The 24,378-nt window shown below is 49.0% G+C and overlaps 1 protein-coding gene across 4 annotated transcripts in view; it reads left to right on the top strand.

Moving 5' to 3' along the window:
* Window positions 1-1,741: 1,741 nt before the first annotated feature.
* Window positions 1,742-24,378, top strand: part of LOC146859307 (TNF receptor-associated factor 2-like) — a 52,180-nt gene continuing 29,543 nt past the window's right edge. For 3 of the 4 annotated variants that reach the window (XM_085649977.1, XM_085649976.1, XM_085649975.1), the window contains exons 1-2: window positions 1,978-2,659; window positions 4,527-4,581. In XM_085649977.1, coding sequence (XP_085506103.1) covers window positions 2,511-2,659; window positions 4,527-4,581 — 204 coding nt within the window. In that variant the 5' untranslated portion in view covers window positions 1,978-2,510. Of the gene's footprint in view, window positions 1,814-1,977; window positions 2,660-4,526; window positions 4,582-24,378 lie in introns of those variants that run through there. The other variant, XM_085649978.1, reaches the window with a different exon arrangement.

Below are 24,378 nucleotides of genomic sequence, written 5' to 3'. Positions count from 1 at the left end.
CAGACAGACTCCATTCCATTGACCCTGCACGACCTCACCTCTGTTGGAAGTGCGCAGCACCACATGCAGACTTTGCACACCTGTCCTGGACCTGTCCGAGGCTGCAAACATTCTGGACACAAGTCTACAAGGTCTTGGAAGACATGTTAGAGCTCACACTTGTTCCCACTCCGGAGGTGGCGTTGTTGGGTTACACGGCAAATTTCCCTAAAAGCGTACGCAGGCTGGCCGCTATGGGTCTACTTCTTGCTAAACGAGAAATCGCCAGGCGCTGGGGGGACAGACGGGCCCCTACGGTCCAATCGTGGCTCACTGCCATGGCGTTTTGCAGCACGAATAGCGAACTCTATTCCGGTATCCTTCCCGCGGCAGCGCATCCTAAAGATATCTGGGGCCCTTACAAATCATACATTGCAGGCCTCCCCGGCTCCCCCTCGTCGCCCACACATTCCGGCATAGTCCCAACGGGAGTAGGGTAGGCGAGATGACAAGGGCGCTGGGAGGCTGGGACAGTCGGGGTCGGATTGGACTGATGTGCCCCATGGGACGTTTGTTATGGGGGGGTGGTTGGCATGATAGGCACCTGGGTGGTGGACTGTGCGTGGAGGGAGGGGGAGGCTGGGGACCATGGGCATGAATAGGCGCTTTCACTCTCCTCTGTTTTCAGGTTGGACAAGTACGGATGGGGTAATGGGCAAGGGGTTTCTGATGTTGAAGGCCACTCGTAACTTACATACTTTGCAAGGGAGCTGGAGATGTTTTGGTGTACCTTTATACTTTGTCATTGATGATTGCACAGCTAACATTTGTGTACCGTTTGCTTTTGCAAATCTAAATAAAGTTTAAAAAAAAAAAAAAAAAAAAAAAGTACTCAAGAACCGCATCACAAGCGGAAAGTTTAGATTGACATATGAGAAAAACCAGTGGACGGTGGTCCACGTCAAGGTAACCCGGATGTTTGCTAGGCGAGGTAGAGAAACTATAGCTCGGAATGTGTCACACTTCAAGAAATACCGGCTAGGAGAGTCCAGAACCTTCCTGCCCCAGCCGGAACCCAATTACCCGAACACTCCAGTGGCAGAGGCCAGACCCAGTGGGGTCGTAGGTGGGGCGGCTACGGAAGACATCGGAGGGTCGATGAGTCCGGCGGTGAGCCCGGGGCCAGCGTCGTCAGGTGTGGCCGCTGATGGCCTGGATCGCAGTCCGGGTATCCAGCCCGGGGTGGAGGCCTTGGGGTCCAGGGACTGTGACTCTCAGAGCCGGGGACTGTCCCAGCATCACCTCCGGAGTAATCCTGCCGGCTGAAGGACTACCTTACGTAAGATCGTTTCATGTTATAATTTACCATGTGTAGCTGGATAAACTGGCTATGTGATAAGATGTAGGTCGGCTCGGACTGCCAACAGTTTATTATGTTTTTCATGTTTGTTGGGGAGGAATGTTGTGTTGCGCCCGTGACGCAACGGGCGTATAACGTGGGGGTCATGTGACCCTGAACAAATAAAAGCCGGTTGTAAGCGTACGTACGCCAGTTGGGCTACGACGTTGCAACCGAGTAAACGAGCCTGTGAGTCCTGTCTCTTTGTTAGCCCACACCAGGTCTCACTCTCTGTAATTAAGTGCCAGGTGTTACCCCCTGGCGACACAACAAGTGTGGTTCAACTTAATTCACAGTGCTCTGTAGCGAATGAATGAATAAAATACACGTTTAAAGCAGGAGGGTGTCTTGACTGGTAATCGAAAATCGCAACTGCGGTATCTTCCCATGAAAATTCATGGGACAGGGTCCTCGGCTTTTTCCTGTGGCGGGAAGGTATGCAGCACGCTGACTCACCTGAAGAGGAGATTCCGGGCTAGGAAAGTCTTCCTCTCCCGCCCGCGCTCCCCGGGCCACATGTCTGTACTTGCCCAGGAATAGAACAACATGTACACGGTCATGGTAGCACGTGCGGAAATGGTGAGAAAAAATGCCATTTCCTTTTCAGAAATGTGGCCTGGGGACTTTGAGGTTTGCCTGACACCGGCTGGCCACCTCTTGCGTAACGCGCGCAGCGGTGGCGTCGCTGTGGCACAGGGCGTCCCCGGGCACTTCCGTTGTCCTGTAAACAATGGCTCGCATGTACGCACGCGGCGTGGTGACATGGATAAACTTCCCCGCTTGTGAAATACTTCAGGCTGTATTTAAAGAAGGCATGGCGGGGTTCACCACCACTTCACTACAGCCAGCCAGGCAGTCACAAACAGTTACACACTGAAAAGGATCACGCGTATTTATTGTATTTTTCGTCTGCCTGTTTCTTCACGGATTAATTTTTGTATTTATACCTATTTTGGAAACAAACTAGTGAGTACATTTGGGATTGTCACCTATCGACGCGTTTACATCGAACAGGAACATCGTCGACATTGAACAGCGATCTCTTTGGTGGTTGCCCCGTTTGTCGCCTTCGGTGTGATCGTCCTCCCTGTTTAGAAGGAGCGAGGAAGAAGGGGTGCGACCACGGCCTGTGATGGTAGCACTAGTGTCCCACCTGCGGCCCCTGGACGTGGCCCCCAGCTCTGGTCTCCTGTGCTCTTCCTGCGGATTCCTGCTCATCCAACCCAAGCAGACCGAGTGCGGGCACCGGTACTGCACATCCTGCGTGCAAGGGCTCTTCAGGTGAGCGTGGACGTCTGGCTGTGGGCTGTGTTGTACTGTCATTGTATTGCTATAGCGCTTAGTACCTTTGACGAGGCATTGAAGCACTGTTAGTGAATGCAGTAAACACCAAGGCCCCCTGATTTCTGATTCGGCCAGATATATTTGGGTGAGCTCTACAGCACCACCCCATGCCTACTGCTTACCTTACTTTTTCCCTCCTCCCCCTGTATATTCACCACCAATTGTGAGTCCGCCCCTTTGTAAAGAGTCACGTTGCATCTTGTAAAAACACTGTCAACTGTTTTGTAAATCTCTGTCTTGTAATAAAACCTGTTCTTGTTTTTAAAGCGCTCTAATACCTTTCGTGTATTTTCGCACTATATACAAATGCATGAATAAATATCGCATTCACGATTCCTCTACCTTGTCCCACAGACATATTTCATCACCACTTTCTGTGTACATTAATTATTACCTACACCACCAACCACATCACTGATGGTGCCATAATATGCCGCCAGGAAAGACACTGTAGGCTGTTGGCATGTGTCATGATCTATTGTTGATCTCATCTATGTCCCCCGGCCTCATGCCAACTGTGAGACTGGCTACCCCAGTGCATTCTGGCAATTGCAGTCTCAGTGAAGGAGAACAGGTAATCAAGCCGCCCCCATACATACACACACTCACATACTGTTACCAGGTGGCTAGTGTATTTAGTGTATAACATGCCTGTGCTGACTAATGTAGGACTGAATTACTGAGTCATTCCCTCTCACACGTCTTTGGCAGTGACCGATCCTCACTCAGTGTCTAATGATGAGGGGGCGGAGCTAGTGACATGTCAGAACTCCTTAGTGCTTGATTACGTTTATTTGTATTCCAGTGCTCAGTTTATTATTCAAACATCATCACCAAAGGAAAACATAGGGCGTTAGGCACCATAAAGGTTACCAACGGTGTGACCTTAAACTAGGCCTGGGCGGTAAATGGAAGTATTTTTCTTGTTCGTGCTTTAAAAATGCGTTCTCGCGTGCGCGACTTACCGGGTTCCTGTGTTCGCCGACAAGTTTTCCTATGCGTTCGCGACGAGATGTTGGATTGTTGGTAGCCAGTCGCGCTATCCCGCGAGAGTTTGCGATCGCGAACACGTCATTCGACCCGGAACAGAAAATAAGCAGCGCGAGCAAGATGGCCATGCCCTTTAGCGACCGCATGGGCAGGTTGGAGATATATTTCCCCGCAAGCACGCAAAAACACATCGCGAACGGGCGGGAAAAGCAATCTTCGCGAAAGTTCCACGTGCTCGCGTAGATTTTGAGCAAATTCGCGATAATATGCGAAAGTCAATTTCGCTAATTCCGCCCACCCCTACCTTAAATATCCCCCTTAAGTGTGCCACCCTAACAGACTTACCTATGCATAGCGCCCACTTTAGGCGCAAGATCCCAGAGGCTTCACTGGTCCGGTCATCACTCGCTGCCTTTAATGGCGTAATTTAGGGTGCTATGCAGGGGCGCCATTAGCGGTGTTATGAGAAGTCCTCTATGAAGTCCTAGAGAGACACTTATGATGTCATAGCTGGGGTGCATGACGTCATCCGCAAAGCCTTCAGTGTGGGGGCGGATTGTCCTTTTGTTGAAGGAGCTAGACGGAGGGCCGCTGAGGAATAGAGAAGGAAGAGAGAGAGTGTGTGTGTGTGTGTGTGTGTGTGTGTGTGTGGCGGGAGAGAGAACTGGGGGGGGTCCTTATGCTTCCAGGGTGAAGGCCCCATCACACACACATGGTATATGTAGGCTGTAAGCATATTATTAAGGTTTTTCGGGTGTGTACATGTTTCAAACATTATCTCCAATCCAACCCTCTCCTCTGTCCTCCCGTGCAGGAAAGAAGAGGAGGTGAAATGCTTGGTGTGCGAGGAGAAGCTGAGCACCAGCAAGGTAAGACCCCCCGCGAGCACCGTTTTCTCCCCCCCTTCCCCCCCCGCCCTCCTTCCCCAGGATTCCCAGGTATGCAGCTACGGTTGTCATAGGTACAGATGTAACACGGTAGGGCACACGTGTCGTCAATTCCATAAACCAGCTCAGCGGGCGAGTGTGCATGCTGTGGAGATCGCCATGCAGCCTGCCGGCCAGGGCCAGTTCTAGGATATGTGGGGCTCCGGGCAGACTAGGAACATGTGAGATCCCTAAACAAATACGATGCGGAATTGGATCGGGCCGGCTAGGAAAGTTATTTTTTCCCTTTAAATTAAAATTAAGCCCCCGCCCCCAAAGTTAACAGCGAACAACCATTGACAAAACACAACCGCGGCCGCCTCATGCCGGCCGCGACGGGGTTTTGTCAATGATTGTTAGCAGTTTAAGCTAAATGAGTAACTACAATAAATGATTTTACTTTCACCTTGTTGTTTTAACCAATGAGTAGCTCCTTCACACACACTTGCATAGAATCACAACTGCAATGCAGGACCATTGCTCTTTGTGCTCTGCAGAGAGGCCATATTTTAAATGGTCATGTAATCTGAACACCTTTTTCACCCACAGACAGGCACAGTGTGAAAGTTGTACTGCTTGCAGCCTCAACTCCAAAGTGCTCAACTGTAGCCAGTTATAAACACCTGGAGGCGACTCAGTACAAAGGGTGCATCATCCAAGAGTAATATGCTGTGAAATAAAATACGCAAACACACATGCTGGAAATAGCTAACACTCTTGGGGAATGCAAGATTCAGTAAATCATGGGAAATATAAACAGGAACAAAATTACTGCCATGGATTACCCTAACAGCAGGACCACTGTAATTATGTGGCAGGAGAGGGTTAAATTATGTGGCAGGGTGAGTAAATTATGTGGCAAGAAAAGGCAAATTATGTGGCATAACCCGGCACATTTTGAAATAGTATTACTTTAATTTTTTTGCCATTTTTCTTTTTGCATTTTTAAACTTGGTAACACTGTTTGGGCACTGGTTGCACCCCATAAGTACCAATTTAACACCTACATTTGGCAGTGGGAAACAGAAAGTTGACTATTCTAGCTTTTCAAAGGGCCTTCCCACATGCGGCAAGACGTCACTGCATTTTTAGTAACTTTTGAACTGTTTGAGATAAAAAGCAATTTTGTTGTTAAAATCTGTAGATTATGTAGCAGTTGATGGATTATGTGGCAAATGCGTCAAATGCATAATTATGCAGAAATCGCCGCCACCGCACAATCGCATAATTCCAGTGGCCCTGCCTAACATTAACCCTGGGCGTAGTTCGCGAAGTAGCACTTCGCGAAGCTACGCAAAGTGCAATTCGCACTACGCGAGCTACGCGTAGCACTTCGCGAACTGCGTAGTACCTTGTTCGCACTGTGCCAGATGTAGTTTTCAATGATTGCACAGTGCGGACAAGCAACCGGCACTGTGCAATCATTGAAAATGGCATCTTGCACAGTGCGAGCTGTAGCTTTCTGCTGCTCGAGTAGATTTTTACTCGAGCTGCAGCTCTCTCAACGCGAACTGGTAGTTTCTCATCGCGAGTGGTCGCGAGCATATGCGACCACTCGCAATGAGAAACCTGACCTCCTCGCGTTGGGAATCTCGCCGGGAGGTTTATTTTCCATGCTCGCGATCGCCACCTTGATGTTGCTGATCGCGAACAAAGAAAAAGTCTCGCCGGGATGTCATTTTGCTTGCTCGCGGTCGCCAACTTGACGTTGAGGACCGCGAGCAAGCAAAAAATGACCGCAGCACTACGCTACGCGTGTTCGCACTGTGCTACGGGCAATTTGCGTAGTGCAAAGTAGCGCGAACTTCGCAAACTACGCGAGCGTAGCGTAGTGCTTTGCCCAGGCTTACCTAACATGCAGCATCCGACTGGGACAGAAAATAGGCCTCTGTACCAAAATAAAAGGGGCCCCCATTAGGGAGTTAGTTAGCTAGAAAAGTGTCTGTTTGCACACTAGAGCAGTTTTCAACTTGTAAACACTTGCTGTATAAGTTTTTTGTAAGGTATGGAAGGACTGCACTGATTTGAGTTTACTGCAGGCAATGTTTGCTTTATTATCATAAAAATCAACAGTAAAAACCGGCTCACTTGACCATAAAGCAGGTCAGCAACTAGCTAAACAAGCATTTGCAATGCAATAGGTCTCGCAGTTACACGAGTTAAAGCTATTGGCATTGTAAATGACAATGCCAATAGGCATTGTTATTTGCAATGTCAATAGCTCAAACTCGCGTAAATGCGAGACCTAATGCATTGCAAATGCTTGTTTCCCAGGGAAGGATCTGTGTTTATTTAGGCCTTTGTCTGCCCAGGGATTAAGCGCCGGCCCACCAGCATTGTGAACTTGGTGGCAATAAAAGCCCACCATAACACACGGTAAAATCATTCTTACCATGGCATTACTTGCACAGTATCCTTTACAAAGTAGAATGCCGGGACACCCCTTTCACTAATCTAAAGCATTTTATCTCGTTCCTCGTGCGTAATGCTGCTTTTCCCCTTTCTAATTTTAAAAAAATACAAAAACTTACTTATGTTTTTTGTGACCCTTCCTGTGTTCAGTTTTTTTGTGTCCAGATGACTTGTTAACAGTGACGCAGATAGGTGATCCGAAAACAAAAGAAACATTTTAATTAGAGCTTCAAATTGGGGACGTTAGGCCATAAAAATATTTTTCTACGTTTTGCATCATTTTTTCCTCATACCGTGAATTCAACCTACTTGTAAAGTTCCTAACACATTACAACCACCAGGTGGCGTAACAGCCAAGCAGACCTGTGCTTTTTGGGTGGTGCTGATATTCCGGAAGATTTAGCCGTGAGCATATGTATTGTATTCATTATTTTCCAGTACGAAAGAGCTTTGTAATCCCACTATAAAACACTCTTAGAGGCAGCCGCAGATAAGGCGAGGCCCTTTTGAAGGAGGCTCATCTTTAAGAAAAACTGTTGATGACCTGATCACGTCTCCCTTTTTAAAAGTAAAAATATAAGGCATATTTTTTGGGCTGGAGAGAGTTTTTAATTCTTCGCTGGGGCCGTTAGCGTGTTATGTGCAGAGCAGATTGTAGCTGCAGCAGTGATGTGCAATGTGTTGCTTCTTGTAATTTGGAAGCTGGGGGATCTGGTTCCAGTCGCGGCAGGGATGCTCAACACCCTGTGATTTTGGGCAGATTACTGCATCTCTTTGTGCCTAACAAAATGAATGCGTCCGTCTGTAACGCAACTGGTGCTCATGTAAAACGCTCTGATACCTTCGGGTCGAGTTCGCGATAAATAAATAAAAAATCAGCGCAGTATTGAATTTTGGGATGTGTAGTCATGCTTTTCTAATGGCAAGCACTAGAAAGTAAATCATAAAACATGTGAGGGGCTAGTGAAGAAATATGTATGGAATCGTAAAGGAAATGATTTGGGTTGAATTTACAATGAGAACAAGCAGGAAGTGGGACAAGGGAGGGGGTGGCAAATGTTTCACTTGTGAAAGTAATCATTTTGCGGCCGCTTTGATGTTCGCAGTGGCCGCGCGGCTCACTGAGAACATCAAAGCGCCCGCGAAATGTACACGCAGGCTGCCAAATGGACTGTAGTTGGGGGCCTGAAAAGCACTCGTTTGCACTTCCAAATCCCCGTTTTCTATAGCTCTCGCCAGAGCAGCGCTAAAGCGCTGGCTCAGGCGAGACCTAAAAAACGGCCTACATACTGACCTGAGAGCAGGGCTTTAAGTGGGTTTAAAAAACCTTTCATTGCCTCCAGATAAATATTACAACAAGTAAAATTACACCTAGAACAAGCCAGTACTATCGGCTTTGTCAGTGGTTATTAGTTGCATAAGATGAATAAGCAACATCTACAGCTTCCTTGTATATAATATTGAAAATTCTCCAGTTCTGACATGATGAGACTGTGAAAGAACTATATTGAGCCTCACTGAAGTTGCATTAAAGGTAGCGAACGGTGGCACTGCTGCAGAGTTAAGATTTTTTTTTCCCCTCAGGGTCAGGGCAAAAATGGAGAGCAGGCCTGTTTCATCACCTGACTTTAACAACTTTCATTCATTGTGCAGATACTGGATCAATGTTTTTGCAGGCAAAGTTAAGGACATGAATATAGTGCCCCTTTTCAATGTCCATCTTAATTTACTACCGGGTCTAAGACTCGAGTGACCCAGCAGACTTTAAACCCTTCTCCATCCACTTATGCATGCGGATTCTGCTCCTCTGCGTGCACCTCTTGTCTCAATGCCACGCACACACCTATCTGCTCCCCCCCCCCCACTGTATTCCATTTGTCTTGCCCCTTTTATTCACCTCTCTGTTCCATTTCCACATGTCCTTGGTGAGCAGTGTCCATTGTGATGCGCCGCCATCGCCACTCTATTCTTTACTGTGCCCCTGCAGGATATTCTGTCTTTTATTCATACAGGGGCAGGGCCATTTAACAGGCAAGGGCACTCAAATTACCTGTCTGATTGCTGTCATCAACATGCAGATACATCCATTAGGCCCTCAGAGACGGTCCAGCAGGGGAGATTGATATAAAAAAGAAAACATATAAACTCTCAGGGGGCCCCCGGGGCCTAAAACTTCTGATGTCTTTAAATTTGCAAAGTCCCATGGCTGCAAGCAGGCGAGGAGCCCACGGCAGCTGCCCATGCCTAGTGCCGGCCATGCTGCCGGCCACATATTCCAATCTCATGTAGGCACGCTCCGTGGCAGACTTGGAAAGATTGCTTTGCGCATACTGCAGGATACGCAGGGCAAGAAGTGCCAACCCTGGCAGGGCCGCTTCCGCCCATCATCTACCTGCGTTCAGTGTAATGGGCACCATGGAGCGTACCTACTAATACCTACATGATGTGAACATCTCCGAGTGTTCCTCAAAGTGACGCTTTTCACATTTTTCATTGCTTCGCAATAAAGCATCATTGCAGAGCAAGCCTATCCGAAAACACCTCATTCGAAGGATTATGTTGCAGAATCATGGCAGGAAAATGTATGAAAATAACCAGCACAACTTAGATCCATTATAACTATATATCTGAAGTAATCAGATTACACATTACTGGCCCCTGTAATTTTCATTTGCAAATGGTGTGTGCATTTTAGGTCTCGCATGGCGAAGCAGCGCATGCGCACTGCTCGCCTTGGCGAGATCTATTGTTGCCGGTTTCTCTAGCAAAGGGAGACAAGAGGTGGCACGCGTGGACAGAAGATGTGCACACGTACAGACAGGAGATGTGCACTCCGTACGCGTGCACATCTCCTGTCCCTGGAGGCTCGCGTTACACAGCGCGCGCATCTCGGCTTTCACTGTCCCTCCTTCCGTCGGCTCCACGGAGCCAGCTTGTTTAGTTAGCGGGAATTTGGGCCATAGGCTTTAGGGGAACACCAGATTACATTTCAAACGTTCATTTTGTATTGGGGGATTGTTAAGGGATTTGTCTAGAATCATGGGACACTGAGCCTATGCGGGACTCAGCCAGATCCCCTAATCCCAAAATCCGCAGCTGTGTCCCCTCAGGCCACATCTCCTTGCCTTTCACCGAAACACGAAAAGTACCATTATGTTATTTTACTGTTTAATCCAAGGCGCAGGTTCTCATGACCTCTTCCGAATGTAGGTTCTCAGTCACTAGTTCTTCTTTAACGCTGGACCTCTAAAAATTGTGCTAAATCCTTTTATTGAGTAACTTTAGCATTAAAGTACAGTTTCTTCTTAACAGGAATGCTTCGACCCGCAGACAATTTTAAATCGTCAAGCACCACCATTTGTCTAATGTATGAACCGAGGGAGGTGGCACGATGAGCTCAGATCACATTCTAAATCTCACCCCTTGTAAATTCACAGCTAAAGACTATTATCAAATACTACGAACCCTAGAGCTCCAAAGCTGTCATTAGGCGCTTCTCAGGGAGTCCGCACCCCAGAGTAACGTCACTGCACGTCACGTCCTTAGCACTCTGTTCTCCAGTCAGCTCACCAAGCCCGGCCCCATCACTTGCCTTCGTAGCCACCGTTAGAGAAAACCTGAGTTTTCTTTATCCAGGAATGGATCGGTAGCAGGGCCTCCGTGGACATGGCGCCATGATGTTTCATGCAGTCACTTTGTGCTGTGCCTTACCTCTTCATAGGCAGCTCCTGTCAAATACTCAGTGTCCTGGAACCTATAAATCACCTGGCAGTCTAGCTGGGCTACCAGGGACACTGAATGGCATGTTAGTAAGTGGTATGAATCCACACTTTCACTTCATTGACTTTACTCCACTCTGAAGTCTCTTATGTAACCTCTGCATATGGTCATTTTATTTAGTTCACGCTGTAGTACGACCGCCGCATGAATAGGGGAGACATTATGGGAGTGCAGCAAAGGAGGGGTTTAGGTCAAGAGAGCCCCAATAAACCGAGGTACAAGTAATGAAACGCCTTCCTAAGGAGCTAATGTTTCTCCCTCAGGAAGAAGCAAATTGTGACAACAGCACGGCAATGCCTAAAGTCTGGCGCAGAACCTCAGCCCTGCGGGCTACCTCACATCTGCAATGAATAAACAAAGGGGATTCGCCATTATATTGACCGTAAACGGAAGATTAAAAGAAGGACACAAATAACCTCCGGAATAAAGCCCTCATTCCAAAACTGCAGTTTTTAGGGCGCAATAATACTTTAACACGCTACTGTACCTAAGTTTTTTTCACGGAGGTGCGGTTTGCTGCACTTGTTAAGCTCGGAATGGGGGACAACACACTTGTTTTGAGTCCCCTCCTCAATTCCGCACAAGTTCCTATTGTAAATCTTCTAAAATATTACCTTGCAAAATATGCGAGGGGGATAGTCACAACGTGCAATATGTTGGAAAACTCAGCGTACCAGGATCAGGTGCAACCAAACACATGCATATCTGCACTGGGGCTACACCCTTAAAACACGAGCTGCACCTATGACAGAATGTAAAGTTTTGGACTGCCCTTTTATGGATGGACAATGTAAAGACGAAATGATTTGCATTTGGCTGGTTCTGAATGTGCCCAGAATAATGTGTGCTTTGATGCTCCTGTGATGCCCCTGTGTCATAATGAAATGTTATAAAGTATCGATCCTGATGTTTCCTCCCATTTAGTGTTCATTTTAGAACCAGTTGTCATGCCAGGGACCTTTATTTGAACTACAAGATTGGATTAAGTTAAAACCATTTGCTTTGCTAATGGTATCGTATAGCAAAGCAAATTGCTTTAACTTAATAATAGGTCTCGCCTTTGCGAAAGTTTGAGCTATTGGCATTGTAAATGACAATACCTTTTATTTATGTGTTTTGAAAACCTGCAAGCGGTGCGTAAAAACGCGCTTTGTACTTATAGTCGTTGCTTACAAGAAGCAAGGCTGGCAGTAACTGCGCCTCTTTTACTACCAGCCTTGCTTCTCGTAAGCAAAGACTATAAGTGCAAAGTGTGTGTTTACGCACCGCTTACAGGTTTTCAAAACACATAAATGAAAGGCACTGTCATTTACAATGCCAATAGCTCAAACTCTCACAAAGGCGAGACCTATTGCATTGCAAATGCTTGTTAATTCCTTTCATCGCTGGGAGATTCTCCCTTGCAGCCCACTTCCCACTTTTTTTGGGGGGGTGTGGGGCAGAGGTCTGTATCAAGCGTTGCTTTCTTTTTTATAGTTTTAATTCCAAAGAAGCGCCCCCTCCCCCCTATTGTGGTCGGGTGATGCGCCCACGATCAACCCGTGAATTGTTCTGCGCCCCACTTGGCACTGAAGGCGCTGAGATGGAAGGATGTGAGGCCTTAGCTAGACAGTTTTAGTTTCCATTTGACCTGTTCTCTTAGCCCCTCAACGCTCGGCACAGCGCTTGTTCATTCTCGCTATGAATAGCGCATTGACAGGCAAGAAGGCGCTAGTATCATGTAGTGTCTGCACCAGCCCTGCTCCCTCAGTAGGAACAGTGAGAGAAAGGGGGAGATAGAGGCCCCTGGAGCACTCGAGACTGCCAGCCCGCGGTCTCAGCTTCACCCTTGTCACTACGGATAAGTGACCTTGGTTCTCTGACAGGTCAGCCCGACACCGCAGCCAAAGCGTTAGATTACACGCGCCCTGGGAATGTGAGGATCGTGGAAGCCCCCCACAACCTTTCTCTTGCTTGTTTCTCCCTCTCTCCTTCACCTCTCGCCTTCCCTCCTGTTCACCCTCCCCAGATTGGTGCCTGTCTTTCCACTTCTACTTCACCCTCCCACCCTCGTGCCTGAGAGAGTTAGAGGAGGAGAAACAATGTGAAGGAGAAAGAGGAGGGGAAACTGTGTGAAGGAGAAAGACAAAATGAGGCTGAAGGAGTGTGTGGTCAGAGAGTTCACCACCGTTTTAATTTGATTACACCCCTCCACTCTCACTTTTATCTTCCTGCTTCCGTCACTATAGTCTCTTGTCACACACATTCTCCCCCTCGTTTTCTTTTACCCTCTCTCTTCGTCTAACTCTGTCAGGTTTCAAACTTTGCTCTCCCCCATATTTTTTTTCCTTCTGTTTTTCCTCTCTCCTCTGAGCGCTCTGCATGTGCTGGCACCCCTGCGATGTATTTTCTACCCCCTCCATTTCTGTCTAATTTCAATCTCTGCTGCGTCCTTCTCTTTCTTTGGTTTTCCTTCCTCCACGCTTCCGAATTTTCTCTCTCCTCTAATTTCACTCACTGCTCTACTCCCTTTTTGGTCTTCTGTACTTTTCAATCTTTCCTTCCTCCTCATCTTCACCTGTCACTTCCCCAAGAATAGATATAAGGTGTCCTCATCACCCTTCCTGTTCCCAATCCCAGCGGCCTCCTTCGAACCAGACGCTCCTAAGTCACAAGAGCCCCTGGAAGTGACTCTTAGGAGCTTCCACAAGGTCACAGACCGAGTCTCTGCCGAGAAGGGGTATCGGGGTTTGTCCCGGTACCACATGTGGTGTTGGGCCTCAGGCCCACATCCTTACAAACGACCGAGACTGACACTGCATAGTTGGGTGCTATAACTGGCCTCGAGCACGTGCACCCGGGCCTTTTTATTAGCGGGGCCACGTCACCCGTGATGGATGGGTGTGGGGGTGCAGTGTGTCCAGCCCTCAAGGGAGTGGCTGGAAGTACAGCTTCCTGCGGAAACCTAGAATGTGTCAGGACATTACATTCCTCCCCAACTTTATTGAGGAACAAACAAAACATTAGTCCTACCTGTAGGGACAAAACAAACAGTTATCTAAATACCACCGGGTCCATCGGTCTTCTGAGTCAGGTGGCGAGACGACATCAGACAGGAGCTGGTGACTTTGCTTGCATGAGGACCTTCTCGGCGGACACCCATAGTTTAACCTGAGGGGTTCAGGACAAGACCGCTGGCTTGGAGACGTCCGCTGCATACTGTCAGTTCGACGACGATGACATGTCTTGCTGTCTTGCATGGCTTCCACTTTGCTGACGTCGGTGATGGTCTGTGGTGAGTTCTAACAGTTCCTTTTAGTGGGCTGCTTCGTGACCATGGATGGAGTCTCAAGTGAGAATTCACAGAGGTGTTGCTAGACCGACTGTCCCTGTTGAACTGCTGGGCTGTGACCGGTACCCTGTCGGGGGGCAATGTCTCTCCTCGCTCTCCTGCCTGGGGAGGCCCGTCGTCGGGGTTGCTGCGGGACTGTAGGAGAGCTGCACTGGGGGCCGCTTGTGTGCCGTCTGGGGGCAGCTGCAGGACCACTGAGGAGCCGTTACTTAGTCGCACGCACAACCCTCACGGGTGGATGAGTCTTGGTCAAGACTTGCACTCGCTGCCGCGGTTCCGGTGTAGGCCAGGTTCACAGGTGGCTTCTGATTTCTTTTATTCGGCTGGTGTGGTAACGGTATCGGACTCCAGTCCATCGGTACTCGGGAGTGGTGTTTGACGCATGTGCTGATGGCTGGCATGATGACTGTTGCCAGCCATGTGGTGAGTCGGAATGACCGGTGGCGGTGACTTGCTGGGAGAGTTTGGATGTCAGGATGGACTTAGTAGCCAGGTGTCTCCGCTTTGTCGAGGTTGACCTTCGGTAGCGGCTTGACACGTAGAGTGTACGGATCCTCTCTTGCCTGTTTTGGGGCCACTGCCGACTCCCATCTTGAGGCGGTGTGAGGGCAGGCACTCAGTGCTGATCTTCACCCGTGGCATCTGCGGACAGGAGCAGGGATGCCGCCTGACTTTAGACTGCCGACGTTCGGGGATGGACGGTCGCCTGGGGAAACGTTGGGATGAGACACGGTCTGCGCTTGTTGCGGCTTATGTTCGGTTCATCGGTGACGCTGTACCCTGGGACGTCGGTCCGCCTTGGTGGCTGTCTTGTGTGTCAGTGTGTGCTTCTTGGCTTGCTGTGAGTCCTCGGTCTTCTCCCTTTGCTGGTCTGTTCAGCCCACCTGTGTTTATCCAGTTTTCAGGGTGACGGGCTGTCACTCTTCTTTCTTCGAGGGCGTTGCGCTTCGACCTCGAGGCAGCGCTGTCATGGCGCCGGCTTCTGCCTTCGCTCCGGCGCGCTCCTTGCTTGCTGGGCGACGTGACGTCCAGTCACGTGTCGCTGGTGGTTGGAGCGCATGTGGCTGTGGTGGCTTGCCACGTGGGGCGTGCGACTCCTCTCTTGCCTGTCTTGGGTCACGGCCGACTCTGCCTTGAGGCAGTGTGAGGGAGGACACTAAGTGTGGTCTTCAGCCCAATACGGGGTTTCGCTGGTGCAGTAGGGACGTAGTTGCTCTCTTCTGGCACTTGGTGTGCCTGTGGTGTAGCTTGCGGTTGTGCCTGTTCTCTGGCGGCGGCGTTAGGTAGCTGCTTGTGGTGCACGCCTTGCACCAGTCTCTGCTCGCACTGTGGGTGGGGACAGCTCCTTTGAGACGTTGCTGTTCTGGCTGATCGTCCACTCTTGCTAGTGGGGCCTGTGTCGCAGTGCCTTTGCTTGAGGTAGAGCCAGGCAGCCACCGGTGGTGCGTGCTTGGCACCGGTTTCCTTTGCGGCTTAAGGTATGGCAGCTACCTGGAGACTTTGTTGTCTTTGAAGGGGTCCTTGCTGCTCTCACTTGCAGGTTTCAGAGGTCCACTCTCTGAGCATTCCTTTTGAAGGCACGTCTTGCTGTGCCTGGTGCAGTCTGTCTCCGAAACTGGGTGTGAGCAGGCAGTCTTCTTTGGGGTGGCGGTGCACACTCTAGGATCTGTTAGCTGCTGCCGCCGGGTGGTTAGCTGGACGCTGTGCCGTGCGGTTGCTGGTCGTGGTGGGCAGTTAGTGTGCTGGACCATTCTTTGGATGCGCCGGTGTAGATCCCCATGCTTGGAACACTTCGCAATTCTCCTCACTGATCTGTCACTTCCTGCAGGGTAGTGTGGTATTAGGGTGTCTCCTCCGGTACTGCTAGGATTGATGGTCACGGGGTGCGCCAGCTGTCCTCTCGGGCAAGGTAGTGTGTCTATCCCTCTGTGTATTGCATTTTGGGAGCTGCCCGGTGGTGCTGCGGTCGTTGCGGTGGCTTGCCCTGATTTCTGCAGACTTTGGGACCTGGACAAGAAGGTGTACGTTTCTGTGTGGTGACTGCCTTTCGGTGGTCGCTGTGGAGGAGCTGGGAAGACAGTGAGGGGGTCCTGGGCATTTCTGTGCAGCCCCACCTTGATCAGCCTTGTGTGCTGGCTCTGGGAGGTGGCGAGAGAGGCGGTGTGCACCTGTTGCATGCAAACTTGGCCTGGTGGCAGCATTTGTGGCCTCTGGTTGGATCGCCATGTGTGTGTGGTCACACTATGTCTTCTGCATTAAGGCCCCTTCAGCGTGGGCAGGTAACGCTGTCAAGCTCATAACTTCAGCTGTGTCCGACTTGTTCGGGCTTGTGCATGCCCGTGGCAGTCCTTTCGCATGGTTTGGTGTTACTGGTGTGCCGCGTCGTCGAGCCACCAGGTGGCGCACTACCTTGTGGTGATGCCAGACGTTACTTGCTGAGTCGCTCCAGCGGGCGTCTGAAGGCCAGCGGGGAGGCGCGTTGTGTGGAGACCCGCTGGGGGAAAGGTAGGTGTTTCCTTCCTTTGTCCCTGCCGTGAGCAGCCAGCTGGGGGTTTGCTGTCAGGGAGGGAGGCACAGCGGGAGACAGCAGTCGATGGATGTGCCTGTACTTGCAGATACAACGCCCTCATGCTGTTGGCGGTACTTTTTGGACCATGATGGCGCATTACTTGGGGCTACGGGTAGTCGCGCAGGGCAGCGCGTGTCAGCAGGGCAGGCAGCCCACGCAGTCCGGGTGTTTACGCATGGTTGATGCAGCCTTACATGATGCTGGGGGCGGGAGCGCCTGGTGGACGGGGTCTTCCCTATGCCTCCGGATTGTGGTGGTTCCGCACTGCGCTGGTGCGTAGGTCACTTGCGGGACGAGTAGGCGCAGCTGCAGGGCTGGTACTCTCTTCCCCACGCTGTTGGGCGGCTGGCACGCTCGCGCTGTTGGTGTGCCTTGGCCACACACTGTGAATGAGGGTGTGCTTTCGTCAGGCGGGTGCATCTGCACACAATGCCCCGGTGCCGGCGAGACGACAGGCAGCAGTCCAGCAGTGCCCGAGCCCCGCTCTGTGGAGGCTGCCGACGCCCTGGAGATCACAGTCTTGGCAGGTGGGTGCAAATGGAGCCGCGGGGCATGGCAGGCGCTGCGTCGTGGCAGGGTCGCAGGCTCTCTAGCCGCTGCGGGCTGCTCGCTCTGCTAGCCTGGGGCTTACCCGCTGGAACGGCCTTGTGCTCTGGCATGCGGCCTAGTTACCTTCACGTTGGAGGGGGCTTCGCCGGACTCTCGGCCTTTATGTCGCTGGTAGTGCTTTCTCCTGGCCCTTCTTTCGTCGGGACGCTCGGCGACCAGCTAGGACAGTTCGTCACTGCCGGGTAGCCGCTGGCTGTATGGGCGAGGGAACTGGGCGAAGTTACTGGGTTTTTGCCTACGCCAGGATCGCCCATTCACTTTCCTCTGCCTCAGACGTCCGGGGGGGTGTGGCACGGCCAGATTCAGTCGCGGCTTTGCGACTGCGGAGGGTGGCGCCACGTCTGATCACGACTGCAGTCGCTAGGGGTTGTGGACATTGCCGTGGGGTAGCACCTCTCAGGTGCGTCCCTTATCTTCCCCCACGAATGACGAGAGTGTATCGAGCTAAAGGCACGCGGGATTAGCGGGCCGCCTCGTCGCCAGTGTGGTGTTGGGCCTCAGGCCCACATGCTGACAAATGACCGAGAATAACGCTGCATAGTTGGGTGCTATAACTGGCCTCGAGCACGTGCACCCGGGCCTTTTTATTAGCCGGGCCATGTCACCCGTGACACCCGTGATGGATGGGTGTGGGGGTGTAGTGTGTCCAGCCCTCAAGAGAGTGGCTGGAAGTACAGCTTCCTGCGGAACACTAGAATGTGTCCCACAGGACATTACACCACGGTTCCCGCCAAAGGCACAGCCGGAGCTGCAGGCCAGAGTTTCCGCAAACCAGTGGGACAACGCGCGCTGGGGGAAACCCCAGGTCCGGATGTCTCCCTCTCGTCATCTATTTCTGTCTCTCCCTCTCTTGCTGCCCTTCTCTCTATTTCCCTCTCCTGTGCCCACTCTCTCTACCTCTCTCTGCCTTTAGTTTGTGTCTCTCTCTTCTGTGCTCCCCTCTCTCTCTCCCTCTATTTCTGTCTTTGCCTCTTTTACCGTCTCTTTTCTGCGGCTGCCTCTCTGTTTCTGTTCTTCTCTCTTCTTCTCTCACATCCTCTCTGCCTGCTTCTGTCTGTCTCCATTTCTTTTTTTCCTCTGCGTCTCTCCTTTCTCTCTCTGTCTGTTTCTCTCTTTCACTCTAAATTTTCCTGCTTATCTCTTTGTGTCTGTCTGCCTTTCTCTCTGCCTCTCTATTTAATCTGTCTCTCTGGATTATATATATATATAGCACAGAAACAGCATTTTATCATTACCTTAAGAGGAGATATCCAATGTTGGGATTTTTCTCCACTCTGTCTTCTTGAAATAATGAAACTCGTAATTCTCGTGACAATTAAGCAGTCCTTGTTTCCACCCTGTTTGAATTACGTTTAAATAAGTTTGGATGTTTTTTCCTTGCAGCATCATTCAGGGACCTTCAGCAATGAGGGACATTAATGGATGCTCATTCTGGACAAAAGCTTTCACTTCATTAATACCAGATTAATACCTGAATACAGCTGTCAGATGTGCAGCTGCCCTCTTCAAAGTGTCTGCCGTTGCTCTGCACTATGTGTAGCTTGTTGTATTAGTTAATGTTCAACCAAATTTGTTTTATTTTAGCCTGTAAATTATGCGGCAGGTTTGGAATGTATGGTAAGCATGGTGTCAGGTTAGGCCCTCTGCCCAGGCCCAAATCCACAGAAGCGAAGATGAAAGTCCTCCACACTTCCCAAGAGCTAGCGCCCGGAATGGAGCAACGTAACACACTCAAGGGCAGCAGCTTCCAAAAAGTGTGGGGGGAATTACCCAAGGAGTGATCCCCACTCTCCCCCAGCTACATGATGCTGCAGCGGGGTATTGAAGAAGTGCAGGAACTGCAAAGAAAAGGTTACAGTGTTCGTTTAGTACTATTAATACCTATTCAAAGCTTCTTTTGGAGTGTGTTGAACACCGCGCTCCACTTACCCCACTCTTGTGAGCACAAGGCCTTGGCGAGAGGTCTTCTGTGAAAGGAGTCCAGTGGAAGATGCAGAGAGTCACAGAGGCTCAAGCCAGTAAGGGGCAATATAGGACCAACAGAGGGAAATAAACAATCAAGGGTAACACTCTCTCTCACTCTTGCAACACCCTGTCTCATAAGCATAAGACAGAACAGGGTGTCCTTCTCCTCTGTATGGTGGAGCGTTGCTCGACTCATAAGCTAAAGACAGAACGGGACGCCTGCATGCACCAATGCAAATGACTATACTCGGCTCTTAAACTGGAGACGGAGCGGAGTAAGCATTTACCCGGGATAGGGGAGGGAGGTGAAATACGTGTAATCCAACTCCTAAACTGAAGACAGAGTGGAACTACACCACCTAACCCTTGAGGAGAGAAAGAGAGGGCTACTACACCCCCTCCGGTATCTACAAGAAGATACGGAGCAGGGTAAACCCACACAATCACGTTCGTACCAGGTAACAATAATGAAGGGGGAAGGGAGTCTACACACACTCGCACTGAAAGGCTGGGTCGGAATACAGGGAAGACGAGAGGCGAGACCAGTCAGGGAGTTAGGGAAACACGAAAAGTTGGCCAAACAGAGATGCCGGGGAACGGGACCACCGGAGGGTGTAAAGGATATAGGATAGCAGGATCACGGGGTAAAGGTAAGAAAATTCCCACCGGGAAGTTGTCTCAGGGAAACAAACAGGAATCCAGGAATCACAGCGGCTACATCCGTGCCGCTAAGCGAGGAACAAACACGGAATTGACCAAAGGGGCGTGGTTACGTCAGGAATCAGTAAGCCAAGCAACAGCTTACGCGTCAGACGTTCCTTTTAAGATCATAGGGATCGTCTGCAAATTCCGTCCTGTGAAGGGAGCGCAATGCGGAACACACACACACACGGAAACCCCGCCTCGTCTCCGTCTGCCCCTAACAGTACTCCCTCCCAAAGGCCTCTCCCCGGTCTAGGTTTGGATGGATGCAATTTATGGAATCTCTGAACCAATCGAGGGGCATGTACATTTTCTGCTGGTTCCCTCGTTCTATCCTCAGGAGGATAACCTGCCCAATCTATGTAATATTGCACTTTCCCTATGTATCTTCTTCAATCTAGAATTCTATGGACCACGAATTCTTCAGAACCCTCTATCTCTATCGGAGGGGGATGTTTTTCAGGTTTTAGAGGGGGTATGTACTTCTTCAGTAAAGAGCAGTGAAAGACGGGATGTATTTTGAGGTGTGAGGGTAACTGAAGTTTTAAGGTAACAGGGGTTATGATTTTTGTGATGGTGTATGGGCCTATAAAGCGAGGCTGTCGTTTTTTAGATCCTGGAATTCTCAAGTTTTTGGTTGATAACCACACCTTTTCCCCAATCATGTAGGGAGGTTCTACTTGACGGTGTTTATCTGTTTGTTGTTTCATCTTTTCTTTAGCTTTATGTAATTCCTGAATCGCTGTTTCCCATACTGCTATAAGATGCACATGATGTTGTTTTAAGGCAGGCATCTTCTCCATACCAGATGGGAAGGAGATAGGAAGGAATCCTGGATGTTGGCCATAGTTAAAGAAGAAGGGAGAGATTCCTATAGAGGAGTGTGTTGTGTTGTTATATGCAAATTCCGCCAATGAAAGCGCTTCAACCCAGGTAGCAGAGAAACTGGTTAGGAGGCAACGTAAATACTGTTCCAATGTTTGATTAGTTCCCTCTGTCTGCCCGTCCGTTTGCGGGTGATAAGCAGTAGACAATCGGTGATCTATTTGCAATAGGGAACACACCCCTCGCCAGAACTTGGAGATAAACTGGTGACCCCTGTCAGAGATAATAACCGATGGAACTCCATGCAACCGAATAACCTGATTCAGGAAGATGTGTACTAGATCCTGCGAGGAAGGTATCTTTTTTAAGGGTACAAAATGGGCCATTTTGGACAACATATCTACCACTACATATATGGTGTTATATCCCTGACAACCGGGGAGGTTGGTGATAAAGTCCATACTTATGGTATGCCAGGGTTTGGGGGGAAGGGGTATGACCTTTAATAATCCAACGGGAGTACAATGAGATGCCTTCTGACGGACACAAACGGGACAAGCTTTCACAAAGGCATTTATTTCATTAGTCATTCCTTCCCACCAAAACCATCTGTGGCAAGTACTAGCAGTTTCATCTGTTCCTGGGTGTCCTGCTAACGTACTTTCATGACACCATTCTAGAATTTTCTGTCTCAAAGAGGAACAAGATATGTACAGTTTTTTCTGGTGATAATATAACCCCTCTTGGATGGTATGTGCCGGGTTTTTTATCCATTCTTCTGAAGGAATCAGAGCACATTGTTCTTTTAACTCTTCTATGAATGTAGTAACCCCATGTGTCTCTGCTCCTATGATTTTGTGTGATGGAATGATGGGGAGTACGTTATCTTGAGTAATCACTCTAGCACCCCCAATACGTGATAGTGCATCCGCTTTACCATGCTGTGCGGCAGGTCTATACGTTATGACAAAATCATATTCGCTAAAAAAAGATACCCAACGCATCTGTCGGGGAGTAAGAGCCTTGGCAGACTTGAAAAATTGAAGGTTTCTATGATCTGAAAAAATGGTGATGACATGAGGGGATCCTACCAAGTAGTGTCTCCATTCTTGAAAGGACAATTTAATGGCTAAAAGTTCCCTCTCTCCTATAGTGTGATTCTGCTCAGCTGGCAGCAACATTTTAGAAAAGTATGCAACTGGGTGCAATTGCCCCGTGCTTTTGTCCCTCTGAGACAAAACCGCACCTACAGCGTGTTGGGAAGCGTCTGCTTCTAGAAAAAAGGGTTGTGTGTTGTCTACATGTCTGATTATAGGGGCCGAGGTGAATTTATCCTTCAGAATACCGAAGGCTTTTTCTGCTTCCAGGGTCCAAGAGAATTCTATCCCCTTTTTTAGTAGTTTCGTGATTGGCGAGATTACGTCAGAAAAATGTTCAATGAATCGCCTATAGAAATTAGCGAACCCTAGAAATGATTGAACCTCCTTAACTGACGTTGGGCTCGGCCACTGGATGAGAGCTTTTATCTTTTGAGGATCCATTTGAATCCCTTGAGGCGAGAGCACAAATCCCAAGAAATCGATGGTATCTGTATGAAACGTGCTTTTATCCAATTTAGCATACAGCTGGTGCTCTTTCAATTTATTTAAGATCGTTTGTACATGAAGCAGATGTTCCTTCTCGTTTTGTGAATAAATTAGTATATCGTCAATATACACTATGACAAAAATATCGAGATACTCCCTCAGGATGTCATTCATGAAATATTGAAAAGCCGCAGGGGCATTGCATAAGCCAAATGGCATAACACAATATTCATAAAGCCCGAATTTAGTGCGAAATGCCGTTTTCCACTCATCGCCTTCTTTTACTCGAATGAGATGGTATGCTCCTCTAAGGTCGATCTTTGTGTACACTTTAGCCCCTCTAACTTGGTCAAATAAGACAGGGATGAGCGGGAGAGGATATTTGTTTTTTATTGTGATCTTTTTCAATGCCCGATAGTCCAGGCACGCTCTCAGGCCTCCCTCCCGTTTGAGGATAAAAAAAAGAGGTGACGAGACTGGAGATGTGAAGTGTCTAATAAACCCCTTTTTTAACATATCGTCTAAATACTCCTTGAGATATTCCGTTTCTGCTGAGGTGAGAGCATAGACAAGACTGTTAGGCAACTTAGATCCTGGCATTAAATCTATGCGACAGTCGTAACTGCGGTGTGGCGGTAAGTTAGTGGCTTCTTGTTCATTGAAGACAGAAGCAAATTCGGAATACACCTCTGGAACGCTGGAGGCAGTGGCCACCATATGGATCGCACAACATAAAGGGCTCAGGCTGTCAGTAGCTTCCTGATAGCAATGAAGCATACAGAAAGGTGATTTGAGCGTGACAGTTCGGGCTATCCAATCAATTTGTGGATTGTGTAATTGGAGCCATGAAACTCCCAAGATAGCTCCAAAACTGGGAGCATCTATTAGGTCAAAGGATATAGGTTCTGAATGTCCATTTCCGCATACCACTACTAACGGAGGTGTTTGATGCACGATTAAGCCTGAAGATAATTCAGAACCATCTACTGCCTTTACTGGTTCAGGGCATTTCTTGGGAATGAAGGGAATGCCTATCCTTTTTGCCACTTGAATATCCAGGAAATTCCCAGTGGCTCCCGAATCCAAAAGAATAGACATGTTGTATCTATCCTGACAGGAGACTATCAACGTAACGTTTAACAAAAAGTGTTTCACAGGCCTCATCAATGCTTTATGTGTCTTGGAGATCTGAGATGGTAAGACACTTGAAGAATCGATCCCTACATTCTTCAAGTGATCTAGTTTTCCGAGTTACTTGCGACCTTCTTTGGTGGAACCGAAGGTCTAACAGGGCATTCTTTAGCATAATGACCTCCCTTTCCACAGTAGAGACATAGATTGAGTTTACGTCTCTTAGTTTTTTCTTCTACAGATAGAGGACCTCTTATCCCTCCTATCTGCATGGGTTCAGGTACGTCTTTACTGTCTTTTTTCTCTGGTCGGGACATTACATATCTAGGTACGGCCCCACTGGTTTTTTCGCCTCTTCTTTCTTGCAAGCGCTGATTCAGTTTCACCGTGAGTTCTATGAAAGAGGGACAGTCATCAGGGGGATTAACGATTTGAGATAACAAATCCTTTAATTCATCTGAGAGACCCCTATAAAACAGGGAAGTCCATTTATCTTCCGGCCAATGTGTTTCCACAAGTAGCCGATTAAACTGGGTGATATACGTAAGTAAGTCTTTAGATCCCTGCTTTAGGTTGAGAAGAGCGGTATCACTGGCCTGCATATAGGTATGTTTGGCAAACAGGCTTCTCATCTTATCTTGAAAGGTCGTGTAATTATATAACAAAGGATCATTTGTCTCTACCAGAGGGACGGCCCATTCAGCTGCATCCCCAGCGAGATAGGAAATCACAAATGCCTCTTTTGCCGCGTCGTCCGGAAAGGCAGAAGCTTTACACATGAACTGCAAATGACATTGAGTCATGAAACTGTTATACTTCGCACTATCCCC

The sequence above is a fragment of the Triturus cristatus genome, chromosome 3_2 (assembly GCF_964204655.1).
Source record: "Triturus cristatus chromosome 3_2, aTriCri1.1, whole genome shotgun sequence".
NCBI classification, from domain to species: domain Eukaryota; kingdom Metazoa; phylum Chordata; class Amphibia; order Caudata; family Salamandridae; genus Triturus; species Triturus cristatus.
Note: the sequence above shows the minus strand (reverse complement) of the source record. Positions and strands in the feature narration are given on the sequence as shown.